This window comes from Trichechus manatus, unplaced genomic scaffold (genome assembly GCF_000243295.1).
Source record: "Trichechus manatus latirostris isolate Lorelei unplaced genomic scaffold, TriManLat1.0 scaffold00027, whole genome shotgun sequence".
NCBI classification, from domain to species: Eukaryota; Metazoa; Chordata; class Mammalia; order Sirenia; family Trichechidae; genus Trichechus; species Trichechus manatus.
In genome coordinates this window covers 10,453,077-10,469,576 of record NW_004443963.1, presented here as the reverse complement: position 1 = coordinate 10,469,576, position 16,500 = coordinate 10,453,077, and the positions used below count along the sequence as shown (strand labels likewise).

At 45.7% G+C, this 16,500-nt stretch overlaps 1 protein-coding gene across 1 annotated transcript in view; it reads left to right on the top strand.

Moving 5' to 3' along the window:
• Positions 1-378: 378 nt before the first annotated feature.
• The window catches only part of SYN3 (synapsin III), a 658,658-nt gene continuing 642,536 nt past the window's right edge, over positions 379-16,500 (top strand). Inside the window, exon 1 of the mRNA XM_023728907.1 lies at positions 379-686. Coding sequence (XP_023584675.1) covers positions 379-686 — 308 coding nt within the window. The remainder of the gene's footprint in view (positions 687-16,500) is intronic.

Sequence of the window (16,500 nt, the reverse complement as noted above, 5' to 3'; positions counted from 1 at the left end):
GCTTTTTTCTGTAACTAAGATTATTTCTTTGGGATAGAATTCCAGAAAATCAGAATTATAGGTTAAAAGGATATGCATGTTTTAAGCCAAATTGCTTTCCAAAAGGATGTTCCAATTTGCATTGCCTCCAGCAACAGGGCAGGAAAGTGCCATATCTGTTTGCCCTTGAAGGGGAGCAGGCCGTTTCCTCTAATGGGTTCCTTGGCTTATTTCCAACAGGTACAGGTACGAGAAAGGAGCAGAAGTGGACTTCTGGTAGTGCAAGATTCCTCTGTCTCTTCAGGTCTCAAGTTATATCAGCCGCTTTATCTGGTGGCCTGTGTTCAGGGCCTCACTAGACAGAGTCTAAGTAGGAACAAGCCATCTCCATCCACAGCCATGAATTTCCTCCGGAGGCGCCTGTCTGACAGCAGCTTCGTGGCCAACCTGCCTAATGGCTACATGACAGACCTGCAGCGCCCAGATAGCTCCACCAGCTCCCCCGCCTCCCCAGCCATGGAGAGGAGAGCCCAGCCCCTGGCCGCCTCCTTCTCCTCCCCAGGATCCAGCCTTTTTAGCTCCTTCTCCAGTGCCATGAAGCCAACCTCGCAGGCTCCCTCAGGTTTGATGGAGCCTCCACCTCCCCCTACACCTGTTGTTCAAAGGCCCAGGGTCCTCCTGGTGATTGATGATGCCCATACAGACTGGTAAGTCTAAGTCTGCAGGTGCTTGGCCACTTTCTGGGATAAGAGATGAGGTAGGGGTTAGCTCACCTCTTGGGAGGGATAGAAGGGAAGAGCTATGAGAGGCTCAGCTGGTATCAGAGCCTGACTGGAGGGAGGGTAATGAATGTTTACTAAGTGGCTTCTGTATTCCAGGCACCATAGTGCCTACTTTGTGTTAGACTTCCTTCTTCATTTTTTTCTTTTTTATTAAATAATTTTTTGTTGTTGTTAAAATTCAAAGAACACAACATTTGCCAATTGAACATTTTTCACATGTATAATTTAATAAAACCTCTTACATCAATCATGTTGGGTGTTGTTGTTAGGTGGCATCGAGTCAGTTCTAACTCATAACGACCTTCTATGTACAACAGAACAAAACACTGCCTGGTCCTGAACCATCCTCAAAATTGTTGTTATTTTTGAGCCCATTGTTGCAGCCACCATGTCAATCCATCTTGTCATGTATCTTCCTCTTTTTCACTGACACTTTACTTTATCAAGCATGATGTCCTTCTCCAGGGACTGGTCCCTCCTGATAACACGTCCAAAATACATGAGACGAAGTCTCGCCATCCTCACTTCCAAGGAGCACTCTGGCTATATTTCTTCCAAGGCAGACTTGTTCATTCTTCCAGCAGTCCATGGTATATTCAATATTCTTCACCAACACCATAATTCAAAGGCATCAGTTCTTCTTCGATCTTCCTTATTCATTGTCCAACTTTTACATGCATATGAAGCAATTGAACATACCATGGCTTGGGTCAGGTGCACCTTAGTCCTCAAAGTGATGTCTTTGCTTTTTAACACTTTAAAGAGGCCTTTTGCAGCAGATTTGCCCAATGCAATACGTCATTTGATTTCTTAACTGCTGCTTCCATGAGCATTGACGATGGATCCAAGTAAAATGAAATCTTTGACAATGTCTTATTGGGTAACCATCACTGATGTCCATTGCCAAATTTTCCATCCCCGTAAACAAAACTCAGTGCTACCTATACAATGATTCCTCCTTTCCCTATTCCTCGTGCTCCTGGTAACCAATGTTAAACTCTAATCTCTATACCTTTGCCTATTATAGTCATTTTATACTAGTGAAGTCCTACAATATTTGCCCTTCTGTGATTGACTAATTTCAGTCAGCATAACGTTTTCAAGGTTCATCCATGTTGTGGCATGTATCAGGTCTTCATTTCTCTTTATGGCAGAGTAATAGTCCATTGTATGGATGTACCACATTTTGTTTATTCATTCATCAGTTGATGAGCATTTGGTTGTTTCCGCCTTTTGGATATTGTGAATAGACTCTCTTCTAAGAGCTCTACATTTACAAATGTGCAATCCCTCACCTGCAACTCCAAAGTCCAAAAAGCTCTGAAAACTAGAAAATGTTTTGTTACCCATTTGGTGGCAAAGCTTGATCTAACTGTAAGTGAGGCTGTGCTAGTCTTAATTAGACCAGGGTGCTTATTCATATGATTTGCTGCAAACATCTTAATGTGTTTGATATGAGGTATTGCCCAGACCCCATTGGAGGTGGAATGTAATAGATAGTATATGCAACCGATTACCTTTCTAAAAATGGAAAAATTCTTAAATCTGAAATGCATCTCTCAAGTTGCCTAACTTTTTCAGCCTTAACCACCCCTCCTATAAAATGGGGTTGCTATGAGGGTAAAAGAAACCAGTACAGGTCCGCAGACTTTATTCAAAACCATTGGGATCATAGTGCCTAAGTTTGCATCCCAACACTGCCATGTACAGGCAGTCTGGATCCATAGCCTGTCCTCCTAACCCCAGAGGTGAGCAGAAATGACTTGCCTTCCTATACTCAGGCAGAGCCCACTAGATGGTAAGTTCCCCAAGGGCAGGGACCTGACCTGTATCAAGTCATCATGGCAAGTGTTGAGTGGATAGTTACTGAGCACCTATTCAGTGCCAGGCATGGCCCTAGATGCTCAGGTATAGAACAAAATAGATCCCTGCTCACATGGAGCTATAGTTGGGAAAGAGGTCTCTGTCATGGATTGAATTGTGTTCTCCCAAAATATATGTTGGAATCCTAACCCCTATACCTGTGAATGTGATCCCATTTGGAAATAGGTTTTTCTTTGTTATGTGAATGAGGCTAAATCAGTGTAGAGTGTGTCCTAAACCTTATCGCCTCTGAGTTACAAAAGAGCGGATTAGACATAGAGACAAGCACATACTGGAGAAGACAGATGCCATGTGAGGATCGTCAAGAACCAAGGAAGGCCCAGGGCTACCAATAAGGAAGGAATAGACATGGGTGAGAGCCTGATTTGGACTTTTACCCTCTAGAACTGTAAGAAAATAAATTTCTGTTCTTTACAAGCCATCCATTTGTGGTATTTCTGTTACAGCAGCACTAGGAAACTAAGACAGTCTCTATCCTAAATTTTTGGTAGAAAGATATAATAAATATTACCAGTCTAGCTGAAGACACAAACTTTGCAGCCCAGGGAGGATGCTCACATGTGGAGACAGGAAAGCCTGGGACAAGTGAGTGCATTAATGGGTGCCAAAATGGTTCTGACAGTAGACCCATGGACGGCCACTTGGGTGGAGGACAAGGTTGTGTGCACGTGTCTCCAAAGGCTGCCATATAGTAACCCCTTGCCATCGAGTCAATTCTGACTCATAGTGACTCTACAGAACAGAGTAGAACTGCCCCATAGGATTTCCAAGGAGCAGCTGAGGGATTCGAACTGCTGACCTTTTGATTAGCAGCCGAGCTCTTAACCACTGTGCTACCAGGGCTTATGCCATATAGTAGGCAATAAAATTTGTTAAATGAATAAACGAATGCATCCAATTCACTGACCATGCCAGATTACCCTGTTATTCTAACATGCACCTGTAATCACATTCGTTCTTTTAGAGGTTAAGTCGGGGCTATAGAAAGACAATAGATAATGGTTTGGGAATGGTTAAGCCTATGCAGTGCAGTAGGATCTATGTATAACTTCTAATACATATGCAATATAGAGTCCACATTAAAGCATGTTTACTGGTTAAACCACCAGTCTTCTCTTTCCTGCCAAGAAATCACTTCATCTTAACCAGGATGGTCATGTGAATGGCCTCTGTTCTGATCCAGTCTGAATCATCTTCGGTGTTGGGGTGTCAGCTTCTGCTTGAAGGCTCTTATTATGAAGCCTTGTTTAGCTCTGCTCAGGTGTTTATGTAAAGCATGGTCTTTAGGTTCTGGGTTTAGGGACTGATTTCTGCAGAGATGTTGCTTCCAGGCATGCTTCTCTGTACAATGCTGTGTTCTGTTCCACCTGGCTGCGCCCTTGCAGTACTCTGTCTGCATTTAACCCAACCCTCAACCTTGATTGAGTTCTCTGCTGACTGTGTTATCCCCAGCTTAGTCAGGGTTTGCTGTGCTGTGGTGTTGGGAAGAGTAGGTCAAGTAGGTTACTTCCTGCGTGGAGGGTGAGCACGAAATAAATGGCAGTATGGTGCAATCGTTAAGACTACAGACTTTGGAACTATGCTGTTTAGGCTCATATCCCATCTCAAACTTACAGTTGCTATATGACCATTGGCAACTTACTGCACCTAAATGGGAATAACAATAGTACCTCCCTCAAAGAGTTAATATGTGTAAATCAGGTTAACATCTGAGTTAATATATGTAGAGTACTTAGAAAATGTCCAGTAGACAATAAGTGCTATTTAAGTGTGTATTATTATTGCAGACTATTGTGACCCTTCCTGTGCAATGTTAATTACCATTTTGACAGCAGCCCCTCATAGGCATGCCTGTTTAATTTCAGGCCCAATATTGGGCAGGCTGGAATAGGATTTGCCCCATTGTGCTGGGGTGTTCTATTGGTTGCTCTCCTCTGCTAGCTCCTGGGTGATAAAGTTGGATCTCTTTTCCCCCAGTGCTTATATGGTGTGTAGCATAATGTAGGGGCACATTGAATGAGGTTGAAATGCAGTGAATGGCCTTGGTTAAGTATCGTTTGAGTTTTGACTTTGGTCTTCAATGTCTTGTAGAGTAACAACTTTCACCAAAGCCTTCTGCAACAAAGAGATCTTTATGGTGACACATCAGAAAACAAAAATGGGAAGTTGGCTACAAGCACTCAGACTATAAGCAGACCAAAATCCAAAGAAGTATAATTTTCAGGTGCTTTTTATACAATTTTGACAAATGCTGAATCATTATGAGTAAGGGTCTTTCAACATGCCCTTTGCAATCATTGGAACATGTACTTATGAGTAAGTTACTTACATGGTCTGATTGGGTAAAGACAAAGAACTAAGTTCATGATTGGGTGACCTTTTCTTGTTTTCTTTTCCTAGACTTGGTCTCTTGGCTCAGGGGTCCTGGGTCTATCATGATGGTTGTTTTTTGTTATGTGGGCTACATATGGTATTGGGTAGATCCTTAACTCGCTTCTTGGGGTAAATTGTTATTTAGTTTTGGTATGCATGTCCATAGTCCACTGAACTGATTACAGCACTCTGTTCTGCCCTTTGATGTAGATTTTTATTCTTTGAAGTTCTATAGATCCTGACAAACAAGTTGGCTTTTGTGTTTATGGCCTGCTGTGGTTAGGTTAACTCTTTTTTAGTCTCTAATCCAAAAGAATGACTAATGTGGGAGTTTTAGGCTGTACACACTAGTGGGGTACATACTTGGCCAGAGGAGTTTCTCCCAGTATATATCAACCATGCTGCATTTGAATTAGGTCTTGACAACAAAAATCTTTGGTTTATGGAGTTCTCCTTGCCCCTTGGTCAGTAAAGTGGGATAGAAGTGAGAATCTGAGACTCATGAACTCAGTTGGAAGTTGGCTCCACATTCATTGGGTGTTTGTGATAGAGACTTCCTACCCTCAGACACATCAGCTTCTCATACAGACCCTCATCCTAGGTTCTTCACAAATTTCCTAACTTCTCTGAATCTCTGTAAGTTTCCAACTTTCTCCAGATTGATGCTGGTTGCCTTAAAAGCAAACCAGTTGCCATCGAGTCAACTCTGACTCATGGCAACCCCATGCGTGTCAGAGCAGAACTGTACTCCACAGAGTTTTCAATGGCTGATTTTTTGGAAGTAGATCACCAGGGCTTTCTTCCGAAGTGTCTCTGAGTGGACTCAAACCTCCAAACTTTTGGTTTTCGACCCAGCTTGTTGATCATTTTTACTACTCAAAAAAAAAAAAAAAAAAAAAAAGAAAGAAAGAAAACCAGAAACCTGTTGCTGTTGAGTCTATTCTGACTCGTAGTGACCCTACCCACAGGACAGAATAGAATTGCCCCGCAGGGTTTTTCAACGCTGTAATCTTTACGGAAGCAGATGCCACATCTTTCTCCCGCAGAGCTGCTGGTGTATTCAAACCACTGACCTTTCCGTTAGCAGCCAAGTGCTTAACCACTGCCTAACCACCAGGGCTCCTTTTGCAAAACCTAGGGACTCCCAATACGCCGCAGGAGAATTCCTGAGGGGTGCCTGTTCCCTGCTACCAGAAATAGCCAGCAGGTGGTGCTCCAGCCCCACAGTCCTAGGTGGCTTTGGCAGAGCCTGGGGCTGCCTCCAGGTCAGCCCCCTCCCCAACTCCTCCTCCATTGTGCAACTGTCTCTGGAGAGGAAGAAGTTGTTAAAGGGGAGAAGCCAGCTCACACAGTCCCATTCTTCCTCCTTTGAGATGATAATGAGAGAGGAGATGATCCACTGTCTGGACTGAGAGTGAACCCACCCTGGACAATGCTGCTTCCTTTTCTACCCTCCTCAGCCCCAGACTCTTTGCTCTATCTTCCCATTCCTAGTCCAGAATCTTCCTGCAGAATCAGGTTTCCTTGTTGGGGAGGGATTTACAGGAAACTTCCCACACTTCCCTCCTGGCAGAGGGAACCAGCCTGGGCCCTCAAAGGACAGTCTGATATGTGAGGGGAGAGTCATTTCATCTTCAGAAGGGAAACAAAAACAAATTGCTGTGGAGTTGATTCCAACTCCTGGTGACCCCATGTGTGTCAGAGTAGAACTGTGCTCCACAGAATTTTCAGTGACTGATTTTTGGGAAGTACATCACCAGGCTTTCTCCAGAGGCACCTTGGGTGGACTTGAACTGACAAACTTTCAGTTAACAGCTGAATGTGTTAAACTTTGTATCACCCAGGTCCCAAAGCCACTTTTGCTGGGAAGAAGGACTCATGGCTGAGTATTTTAGGATACACCACTTGTTGGAGAAGGGGGTGGTTTGCTTTGCTCCTAGAGGTGAGCCTGGCTAGGGGAAGGGTGTTTGAATAGTTTGGAGCTAGCCCCACCTAGAGAGTCTAAACTAAAGTCGATGCTATCCTCTGGCATCAGGAGAGATCAGTCAATCTTGTGAACAAAGGAAAGGAGAAATTAAAAAATGGATTTCAAGCTCAGTTTTCCCTAGCCCCACTGCCTCTCCACCAGTTCAAGCACTCATCTCTTGGTTAGAATTTTCTAGAAGCTTCAGTGGTCTCTGGCCTCCAGTCTTGAACTCATGTGGTCACCCTCCATGTTACTACCTGAGTATGATCTTTCTGAAGCATCAGTTTGCTACCCCCCACCCCCCAGCCGCTTTTATAATCCTTTGGTGTCACCACATTCACCTCAAATTAAAATTTAGAGTCTTGAGCCTATCTGTCCTCCTCTGTTCTGTCTCCACAGCCCCATCTCCTGCTTTGTTGTTTATTCCACAAGAATAGCTAACAACTTATAGTTCTCAAACACACCTTTCTGCCTTAGCACTCTGTCCCTGCTACTGGAACACTCTGCCTATCTTTGTGCCCTGGCCAATGTCCATTCATTTTTAAAAGCCTGCTTTTTGCCTTCTCTTTGAAGCCTTCCCTGACACACCCTACCTTGCCAGCAGTGCTACCTCCTTTGTGTAACTTGAAACCTTTCATTGTGCCATTGTGGCACATAACACACAGTATAATCATTGTCTGCTAGATGCTTATCTCTTCCACAACAGCATGGCCAGTGTCTCATTCTTCATAGCCCTGATGCTCAACACACAGTGAGTGTTCAATTAATATATGTTGTTGCCCACCCCTAGTCCCAGCAGAATAACTTTTAATGGGCATATAGGAGTCCTGAAGGGGCCCTGGTTGCAAGGTTAAGCACTTGGCTGCTAACAGAAAGGTTGACCGTTTGAACCCACCCAGCAGCTCCCATCTACTTCTGTGAAGATTCCAACCTAGAAAACCCTATAGAGCAGTTCTATTCTGTCACATGAGGTCACTATGAGTTGAAAATCGACTCGACAGTATCCAACAACAACAAAGGAGTCTTGAATCTCTCCTTACCTGAGAGGTCAGCAGTAAGAACATACAGTCGTGGGGTTTCTGTTTTATTCACCTATGTATAACTCTTAACTCTTTATTTTCCAGGATGCTAGAGTAACTAACTATCAGGCTGCTATTTGAGATTGTTAAAAAAAAAAAAAAGCAAAAAGATTTTAGTAATGTCCACAGAATGTACCCGAAGCCCAGGTTCGATATCCAAAATCAAAACATTTAACAAAAAGAAAAGAAAAAAAAAGACAGCCAGGTTAGGGTCTGGGTGCGCCTCAATCTCTATTTCACCTACAAGTTCTCTGGAGCCTGGAAGAGTTTGCGGGAGGAGGGCTGGGAGGGTAGAAGCATTAAGCATTAGCCCCACCCATACCACCAGTGTCCTCTAGAGCCCTGGCTGTCCTGTCCTCTTACCTCACTTGTGGCGGTGTTCCCAGAACGTCTGCGATTCCGTTTCAACAATGATCTATTATTACCTTCCCTTTTATTCCTGGCCCTTTCCTACAGTTTCTTTTTTCTTTTATTTGTTGGGGATGAACTGGAAGGGCTATCTTTGTTTGAAATACCCCTCATCTACCATCAGCCCAGCCTGGAGTATATCAGACTACACCTTTCTGAATGATGGCTTATGATACCCATTAATAAGCACCCTGTACATTTCGAGATTCACAGAGAGTTATCACCCTTTGCAATAATTATCTGCATCCCCACCACCACCACCCCACCCACTCCTGGCCCTTGTCTTTGTATCCCAGGGCCTAGAATAAAACAGATAATAGGTGCTTAGGAGATGTTTACTGACTGAATGAGTGATATGGGGGTGGTGGGTTACTGGTAACAACAAGGTTTGGAGTATGACAACGAAACCCAGGAATGACCTTGGAAGCATTCTTAAACCCTCTCATTCCCTCTAGCTTTATACTCAGTCCAACAGAAAGTCACATTGGCCACAGCAGGAACATTTACACCACAGGAACTGGCAAACACTTCAAATCAGGGCTTTTTAATTTTTTTTTTCTTTTCTTTTTTGTTGTTGTTATTGAGAATATACACAGCAGAACATACACCAATTCAATAATTTCTACATGTACAATTCAGTGACATTGATTACATTCTCCAAGTTGTGTAACTATTCTCACACTCCTGTTCCAAATAGTACTTCCCCCATTAACATAAACTCTCTGCCCTGTTTCCTATCTAATCTTTTGAGTTGCTTTTGTTAATTTGATCCCATATAGATAGTTCCTGAAAGAGCAAAATCTCAACACAGACATTCTTCACTAATTAAGCTAAACTATTGTTTGGTATAAAGAATATTTCAGGGGATAGAAGAATTCTGACTAAAAGGGGGAAAATGTAGAAGAGAATTTCAAATTTTTATGAAATCCAGACTTTCTGGAGCCATTGAGGCTGGATGAACCCCCTACAACTCTTACCCTGAGATAACCTTTAAACCTTAAACCAAATCAGGGCTTTTATTTTCCCTAGAGAGCCTGCGTTAAGCATTTGCCAACATACCATTGCTCATTGGCATTTCCTGATTGGCCCTTGAGGGGGCCATTTCACATGTGAGGAAGGAGAGTACCAAGAGACCATAGGCAGGCTCCAGGAACCAAAGCAGGAGAGAGGCCAGGTTGGGTCCTAAACTGGGCTAACTTCTTAGAAGGCATTTCTGATGGTGCCACGCCTTCTGGTGACCACTGACTGCTAAGAGCTTCAGTGTTAAGTATGTGGTAGATGCTGAAACGTATTGGTCGAATCAATGAATAAAAAAAAAAAAACTGTGAACTCTTTGAGAATAAGGATCATGTCTTCATTACTGTTGTATGGTGAACATTTGTGCACTTCCCATGACATCCTTGTGCTGAGTGGTTTTCAAAGAGTCTCTAATCTAGTCCTCACGCCAGCTGTATGAGTACTATTGCTATTCTCGTTTTCTAAATCAGGGAAACCGAGGCTCTGAGTCCAAAATCTAACAGTAAGCCAGTGGCCTGTGGCATCTGGCTCAGGCATCTGGCTGAGGAGCCTGGATGTCCTCACCCTTTGTTGCCATTCTTCCCACCCCCATCTGAGGTGCAGCCCTCTACTACGCTGTGTGTGTGAGTGTGGCTCATGGAGCAAGGCCCTGGATCCTCACACATGTACACACACCAGGCACACCCTCCATCTGAGGGAACAGGGTGGCAGGACTCCATGTTACTGCACGGCTGCCAAGCACAGGATCCTGGTGACCTCACCCTCAGAGGAAAGCGCCCCACCTCGGGCCAGACGGCCCCACCCTGCTGGAGCTCTCTGGGTGCCAGGGGGAAGGGGGGCTTTCTATAGCCATCCAAACACTCATGATCACAGGTTTGGAAATCGGACCCTTTGTAGAAATTGCTGTTGGACGCGTGAAGAATGTTTTCTTCTTTTTAGAGCACCAAGGGAGCTCAGTTAAGCAGGATCTTTTCTGTTCACTTTCCCTGTGTTTTGATATTAAATATGTGATTTCCTAACACATGTCAGACATGCTTCCTCAGTGTGTGAGAATAGGAAAGAAGATATAAAGTACAGAACTCAGGGCTGGCAGATTGGAGGACAGGGCTGAACTCCCAGCTCGGCTACTTACCAACTCGGGGGTCTTGGCCAAGCTGCTTTACCTTCCCGAGCCCCATTTCCTCATCTGTAAAGTGCACATCCTAATCCACCACCTTCACCATACCACTCAGCTGGCGGGGATGTTAGGAGGCTCCAGTGAGAACTCCTGGTTCTTCTCTGTCACAGGCATTTCTAAATGTGCATTTGCATACCTGTTGCTTGCTTACCTGGTGCTGGGTCCTGTCTATCTCCACGAAGGTAGAACTTATGTCTCCCTTATTTAACCACTGCATCCTCAGAGCCTCGCACAGTGCATGACACGTGGTAAGGTAGGATAGATGGATGGCTTAATTACTACATAAATCAATGTTCTTGCTAAAGGCTGTTATTATTATTAAGGGGAAGTTCAGGATTGAGGATGCCATTGGGGGAGAGTCTTTCTCAGAAAACATTAAGCTGCCCTGGAAGTCAGGAACCCTTAGCAGGAGTACCTTGCCCCTCTAGGTTATTCCCCAGGTTCCCCTCCTCCTTCCTGCCCAGGTGTTAAGGCCAGGCTCTCACTGGCCTGGTGTTGGCAGGAACAGGCAGTTTCTCTCACTGCCAGCTCCCACTAGGAGGGCTGTCAGATAAAATACAGGATGCCCAGTTAATTTGAATTTCAGATAAACAATGAGTAATTTTGTAGTATAAGTCTGTTCCAAACATTGCATGGGATATGCTTATACTAATTCATTGTTTGCAGCCCTCACCAAGGGGCCTAACTGCTTCAGGCTGTTCGGACTGAAAGCAGGAAGACTGCAGGGCATCTTGGCATGTCCCTTGCAGGGGGTCTAATTGGCCCCACGGTGACCAGGACATTCTACTGCCCACTGTGCCATCTGCAGGGTGGCACTCCCACCTGGCATCCCCAGCAGTGGCTTAGGGTTTATAGAGAGAGACAGCTGCTGTAGAGTCCACTCCAACTCCTGGTGACTTTATGTACAACAGAACGAAACGTTGCCCGGTCCTGCATCATCCTCACGATTGCCGGTATGTTCAAGTCCATCGTTGTGGTGGTTGTGCCAATCCATCTCACTGAGGGTCTCCCTCACCCTTGCTGGCCCTGTGCTTCACCAAAATGATGTCCTTCTCCAGCGATTGATCCTTCCTGATGACGTCTCCAAAGCAAGTTGATGATATTCTGCTGGGATCCATAACGTTTTCATTGGCTACATTTCAGAAGGAGATTGCCAGGCCTGTCTTAGTCTGGAAGCTCCACTAAAACCTGTCTACCTTGGGTTACCCAGCTGGAACTTGAAATACTGATGGCATAGCTTTCAGCTTCACAGCAATGCACAAGCCACCACAATGCTACATACAGACGAGTGGTGGAACTCATAGGTAGTTTTGCCAGATTTAACCAATAAAAATATAGGATACCCCATTAATCTGCAAACAATGAATTAGTATAAGCATATCCATGCAATGTTTGGAACAGACTTATACTACAAAATTACTCATTTTTTATCTGAAATTCAAATTAACTGGGCATCCTGTATTTTATCTGACAGCCCTCCTACTGGGGGCTGGCAGTGAGAGAAACTGCCTGTTCCTGCCAACACCAGGCCAGTGAGAGCCTGGCCTTAAAACTGGCCCCATTCTCAGAGAGCAGCCTTCGCTGCCTGTGACGAGGCCTGTCACTCACCAGCAGGAAGGAGCAAAACCAAGTGGACAGTCTTGAGCCAGAATGCCTGGTACTGTGGGCACTGGTCCTTTTTCTCCCTCGTAGTTATGTGACCTTGGGCAAGTAAGACCTCCAAACCTCACATTCCACAGCTGGAGGGCAGGGTAGTGCAATAGCTTTCTTCAAGGGTTATGGTAAAGATTAGAGATGATGGCATGGGTGGGGCCGGCACAGGCAGCCTGTCGTCATAGGCGCTGAAATGGTAACCATTATGAAAAATTAATTGCAGTTACTAATTGCTTGTGGGTATAATCGTGCTGGGAGCCAGGGGGAAGGAAGCCACTTGGCATGCTTCTCAGTTCAGCTGGAGATCCTTGAGGGCTGCCTTCCAGAGGCCTTGCAAGGAAGAAGTGTCTAGATGCTGGAAGGCTGGCAGACTCCGCTCTGAGGATGAGATTGGAGCACTGTGTCAGACCCCCTCCTGGAGTTGGTTGAGGGACTTGAAGCTGAGACACACAACTCTCTGTTTAGGACAATTGACTCTGGAGAACAAATCCTTACACCTCCCCCCACCGGGTCCCAGACTCCTAAGACTCCTCTTGAACCAGGGCAGGCCCTGCCTGTTTCCTGTGCGGAATTTTGGGGTTGGGAGGGTGGGGAAGGAAGAGCCTAATGAAAGGGGTTCTGTCACCTTCCCTCATGCTTCATTCATCACTCAAATACACCACCCAACACCATGGCTCTGGACTCATCCCTCTCCTCTGGCACCCACCATGCCCCCGGCCCTCCCCTCCCTTCCCTTCGCCTGGCCCTGGGACCTGGGGGAGGGGAAGGCCTGGGCATTCCCCAGCAGCCTGCCTAGTTGCCTGGAGACAGCTCCGTTTTCCCAGGCCCGGCCCCTTTTATCAGGGAGACAATGTGGACACACAGTGAGGGCCTTGTGTGGCACCCAAGCCCCAAGCCCTTTGACTTGAGGAATTTTTCAAGTGCTGACCTCTCTCCGTGAGGTCTCCGTGCCATCCAATCCAGAGGGCTGATGCCCTCGTTGCTTCCTACCCTGCTCTTGGGGCAAGAGAGGGAGGGAGAAGAGAAAACAGCCAAGAGAAGAGCTGTTCCCCCACCAGTAGAGTCTTGGGGGAGAGCTTCGTCCTCAGAAACTGGAGCTAGAAAATCTGGGGGAAATGTCTTTGAGCAGAAGGGAGTGTGGGGAGGAACTTGATGGATGTGTTTTCTTCCTAACTGCTCTCTTCTTGCTCTAAGGAATGCCATCTATGCCTGTGGCATCTTGAGGGAGCCACTTTCCTCTCTGGGCCTCTATGTGTAAAACAGTGAGGTAGACTAAGATCAAGGTCCTCAAAAGACTGGTCCAAAGATTGTTTCCATCATAATAACATTCAGATTCCGAGGCCCCATCTGATGCCTCTGTATCGGACACAGTTCTTTGTAAGAAAAAGAAATAGACTTTGGTAAAATAGAGATTTATTGAAAATATGCAGGGAGGCTCACAGAATCAAAAGAAAATATGAATAATCAAGGAAGGATCCAGGGTTCCTCCAGGGATCCAGGTGGCAGGAACTCATGGGCAGTCTGATAAATCAGGTCCTGTTTCCCTCCATCCTTGTGCCTCTCTGCTCAAAACTCAGATTCCTAAAGGAAGAGTTCAGTTAGCCCGGCTTGGATAAATGCTCTACTTCCTTGTCCTGGAGAGACAGGATACTTTGTGACATTTCCACCAAGGGAGAGACTTGGTGGCATCAATGTAAACACAAATGGAGGCACTGTAAACAGATGAAGGAGAAAAGGATGTGGGACAGGCTAAACTGAGACATTGCTGTGATGAGTTGGTCAAAGTCCTAGCCCCAGTGCCTGTGAATGTGACCTTACTTTGAAATAGGGTCTTAGCAGATGTAATCAAGTTAAAATGAGGTCATACTGGAGTAGGGTGGGCCCTCATCCAATATGACTGGTATCCTTACAAAAAGAGGAAAAGAGACAGAGATGCAAAGAGAGAGAAGACAGCCATGTAAAGATGGAGGCAGTGATCAGAGTTATGCTGCCACAAGCCCAGGAACATCTGCATCTGGGGTGACCAGAAGCTGGGAGAGACAAGGAAGGATCTTTCCCTAGAGACTTCAGGGCTAGCATGGCCCTGCCAATACCCTGAATTTGGACTTCTAGTATCTAGAACTGTGAGATTCTGTTGTTGTAAGCTGCTCAGTTTGTGGTACTATATTATGGCAGCCCTAGGACACTAGTACACCCCCCTGAAGTACTGAATCAGAATATCGAAACCACCAACCTGGAGGACTTGTTTCACGTGGTACCCAGTTGGTAGAACTGGGACCAATGACAGGGAACAATGAGGGGACATATTTCAGTTCAATGTACAGAAAAAAAATGTCTAAGTGGCTGAGCCATCCAAAGATCAAGTGAGCTGACTGGAGAGGGATTGAGCTCCCTGTCTCTTGCAGGTGTTCAAGCCCAGCTTGGCCACTTGGGAGGAATAACGTATAAGGAGTTCAGACTATAAGGGGATCAGGTTATGGGCCCTTAAATGCATCTCAGAACCTGAAACCTTGATTTCGTCATCTCTGACTTTTGTCTCAGATGCTTCTCACACCCTGCCTTGCTTTCCTCTGAGTTGAGCTGTTTCACTTGTGAGTTTTGCCTCATCCTCCAAAATATGGCTTTCATGCCCAGGCCTCTAAGTGGCCTTCTTTTGAAGGAGTCCCTCAGATGTCATGGGCTTGCTTGAGGAATAGCTATTCCCAGGCTGGAGTCTACAGATGCCATCCCACCTTTGTTACAGCTTTGCCCTTGTGGCGGGTGGGCAGGTCTTTGGGCAGATGCCAGCCCCATTACAGAACGTCTCTTCTCAAACCTTATCTGGCAGCGAGGCTCCAGTGCCTGTGGAAGCCTACCTGGGATGGTTTCCCCACAGAAGGGAGGCTGTCTGTGATGGTAGGAGGGGAGATGGTGCTTTGTGTCCATTGTCCTCACTTCCCAAGCTTGCTTTGCAGAAGGGGCTGTTGTTGTGAGCCGCCATTGAGCCGGCCCCCTACTCATGGTGACCCCATGCACAATGAAAATAAATGCTGCCCAGTCCTTTGCCATCCCCATGATCTGTTGTGGATTGGACCCTTGTGATCTATAGGATTTTCATTAGCTGATTTTTGGAAGTAGATTGCCAGGCCTTTTTTCCTAGTCCATCTCAGACTGCAAGCTCCACTAAAACTTGTTCAACATCTTAGCAACATGCAAGCCTCCATTGACAGATGGCTGGGGGCTGCTCATGAAGTGCATTGACCAGAATCGAACTCGGGTCTCCTGCATGGAAGGTGTGAATTCTACAACTGAGCTACCACTGCAGGAGGGGCAAGAGGGTGGATCTCCTGAAGATTTGCAGAGAGCTAATAGCCGTCTTCAGAATGAGCTTGGCTAAATTAAGGGTTGCTTGTGCAGCTGCTCACAGGAGACAAGCCAATCAGTGAGTGTAGGGGCAGACAGTAGGAAAAGGCACAGGCACAGACAATTATTTCTCTGCTATAAGGAAAAAACAGCACAAGCTCTATTACAAGTGATCTCTGTCTCTTGGTCTTGGTTTCAGAGACACAGCAGGGAGCAGTGGGGATTGTGGTGTGCAAGTGAACAGATGCCCCCTTTGAAGGCAGCAGCTGCAGACCACTCAGCCAGTTTTTACCATGCAAGATGAAGGAACTGGTCTTACCAAGTGTATTAGTTGTCTAGTGCTGCTATAGCAGAAATACCACAAGTGGATGGCTTTAACAAACAGAAATTTATTCTCTCACAGTTCAGGAGGCTAGAAGTCCAAATTCAGGGCGCCAGCTCCAAGGGAAGTCTTTGTCTTTCTGTTGGCTCTGGGGGAAGGTCCTTGTCATCAGTCTTCCCCTGGTCTAGGAGCTTCTCAGCTCAGGAACCCCGGGTGCAAAGGACAAGCTCCACTCCTGGCTCTTCTTGCTTGGTGGTAATGAGGTCCCTTTCCTCTGCTGTCTTCTCTCTTTTATATCTCAGAAGAGATTGACTCAAGACACAACCTAATCCTGTAGATTGAGTCCTGCCTCATTAACATCACTGCCTCTAATTCTGCCTCATTAACATCACTGCCTCTAATTCTGCCTCATTAACATCATAAAAAAACTCTTTGCTGTCAGTCGATTCCAACTCATAGCCACCCTATATGACAAAGCAGAACTGCCCCATAGGGTTTCCAAGGAGTAGCTGGTGGAT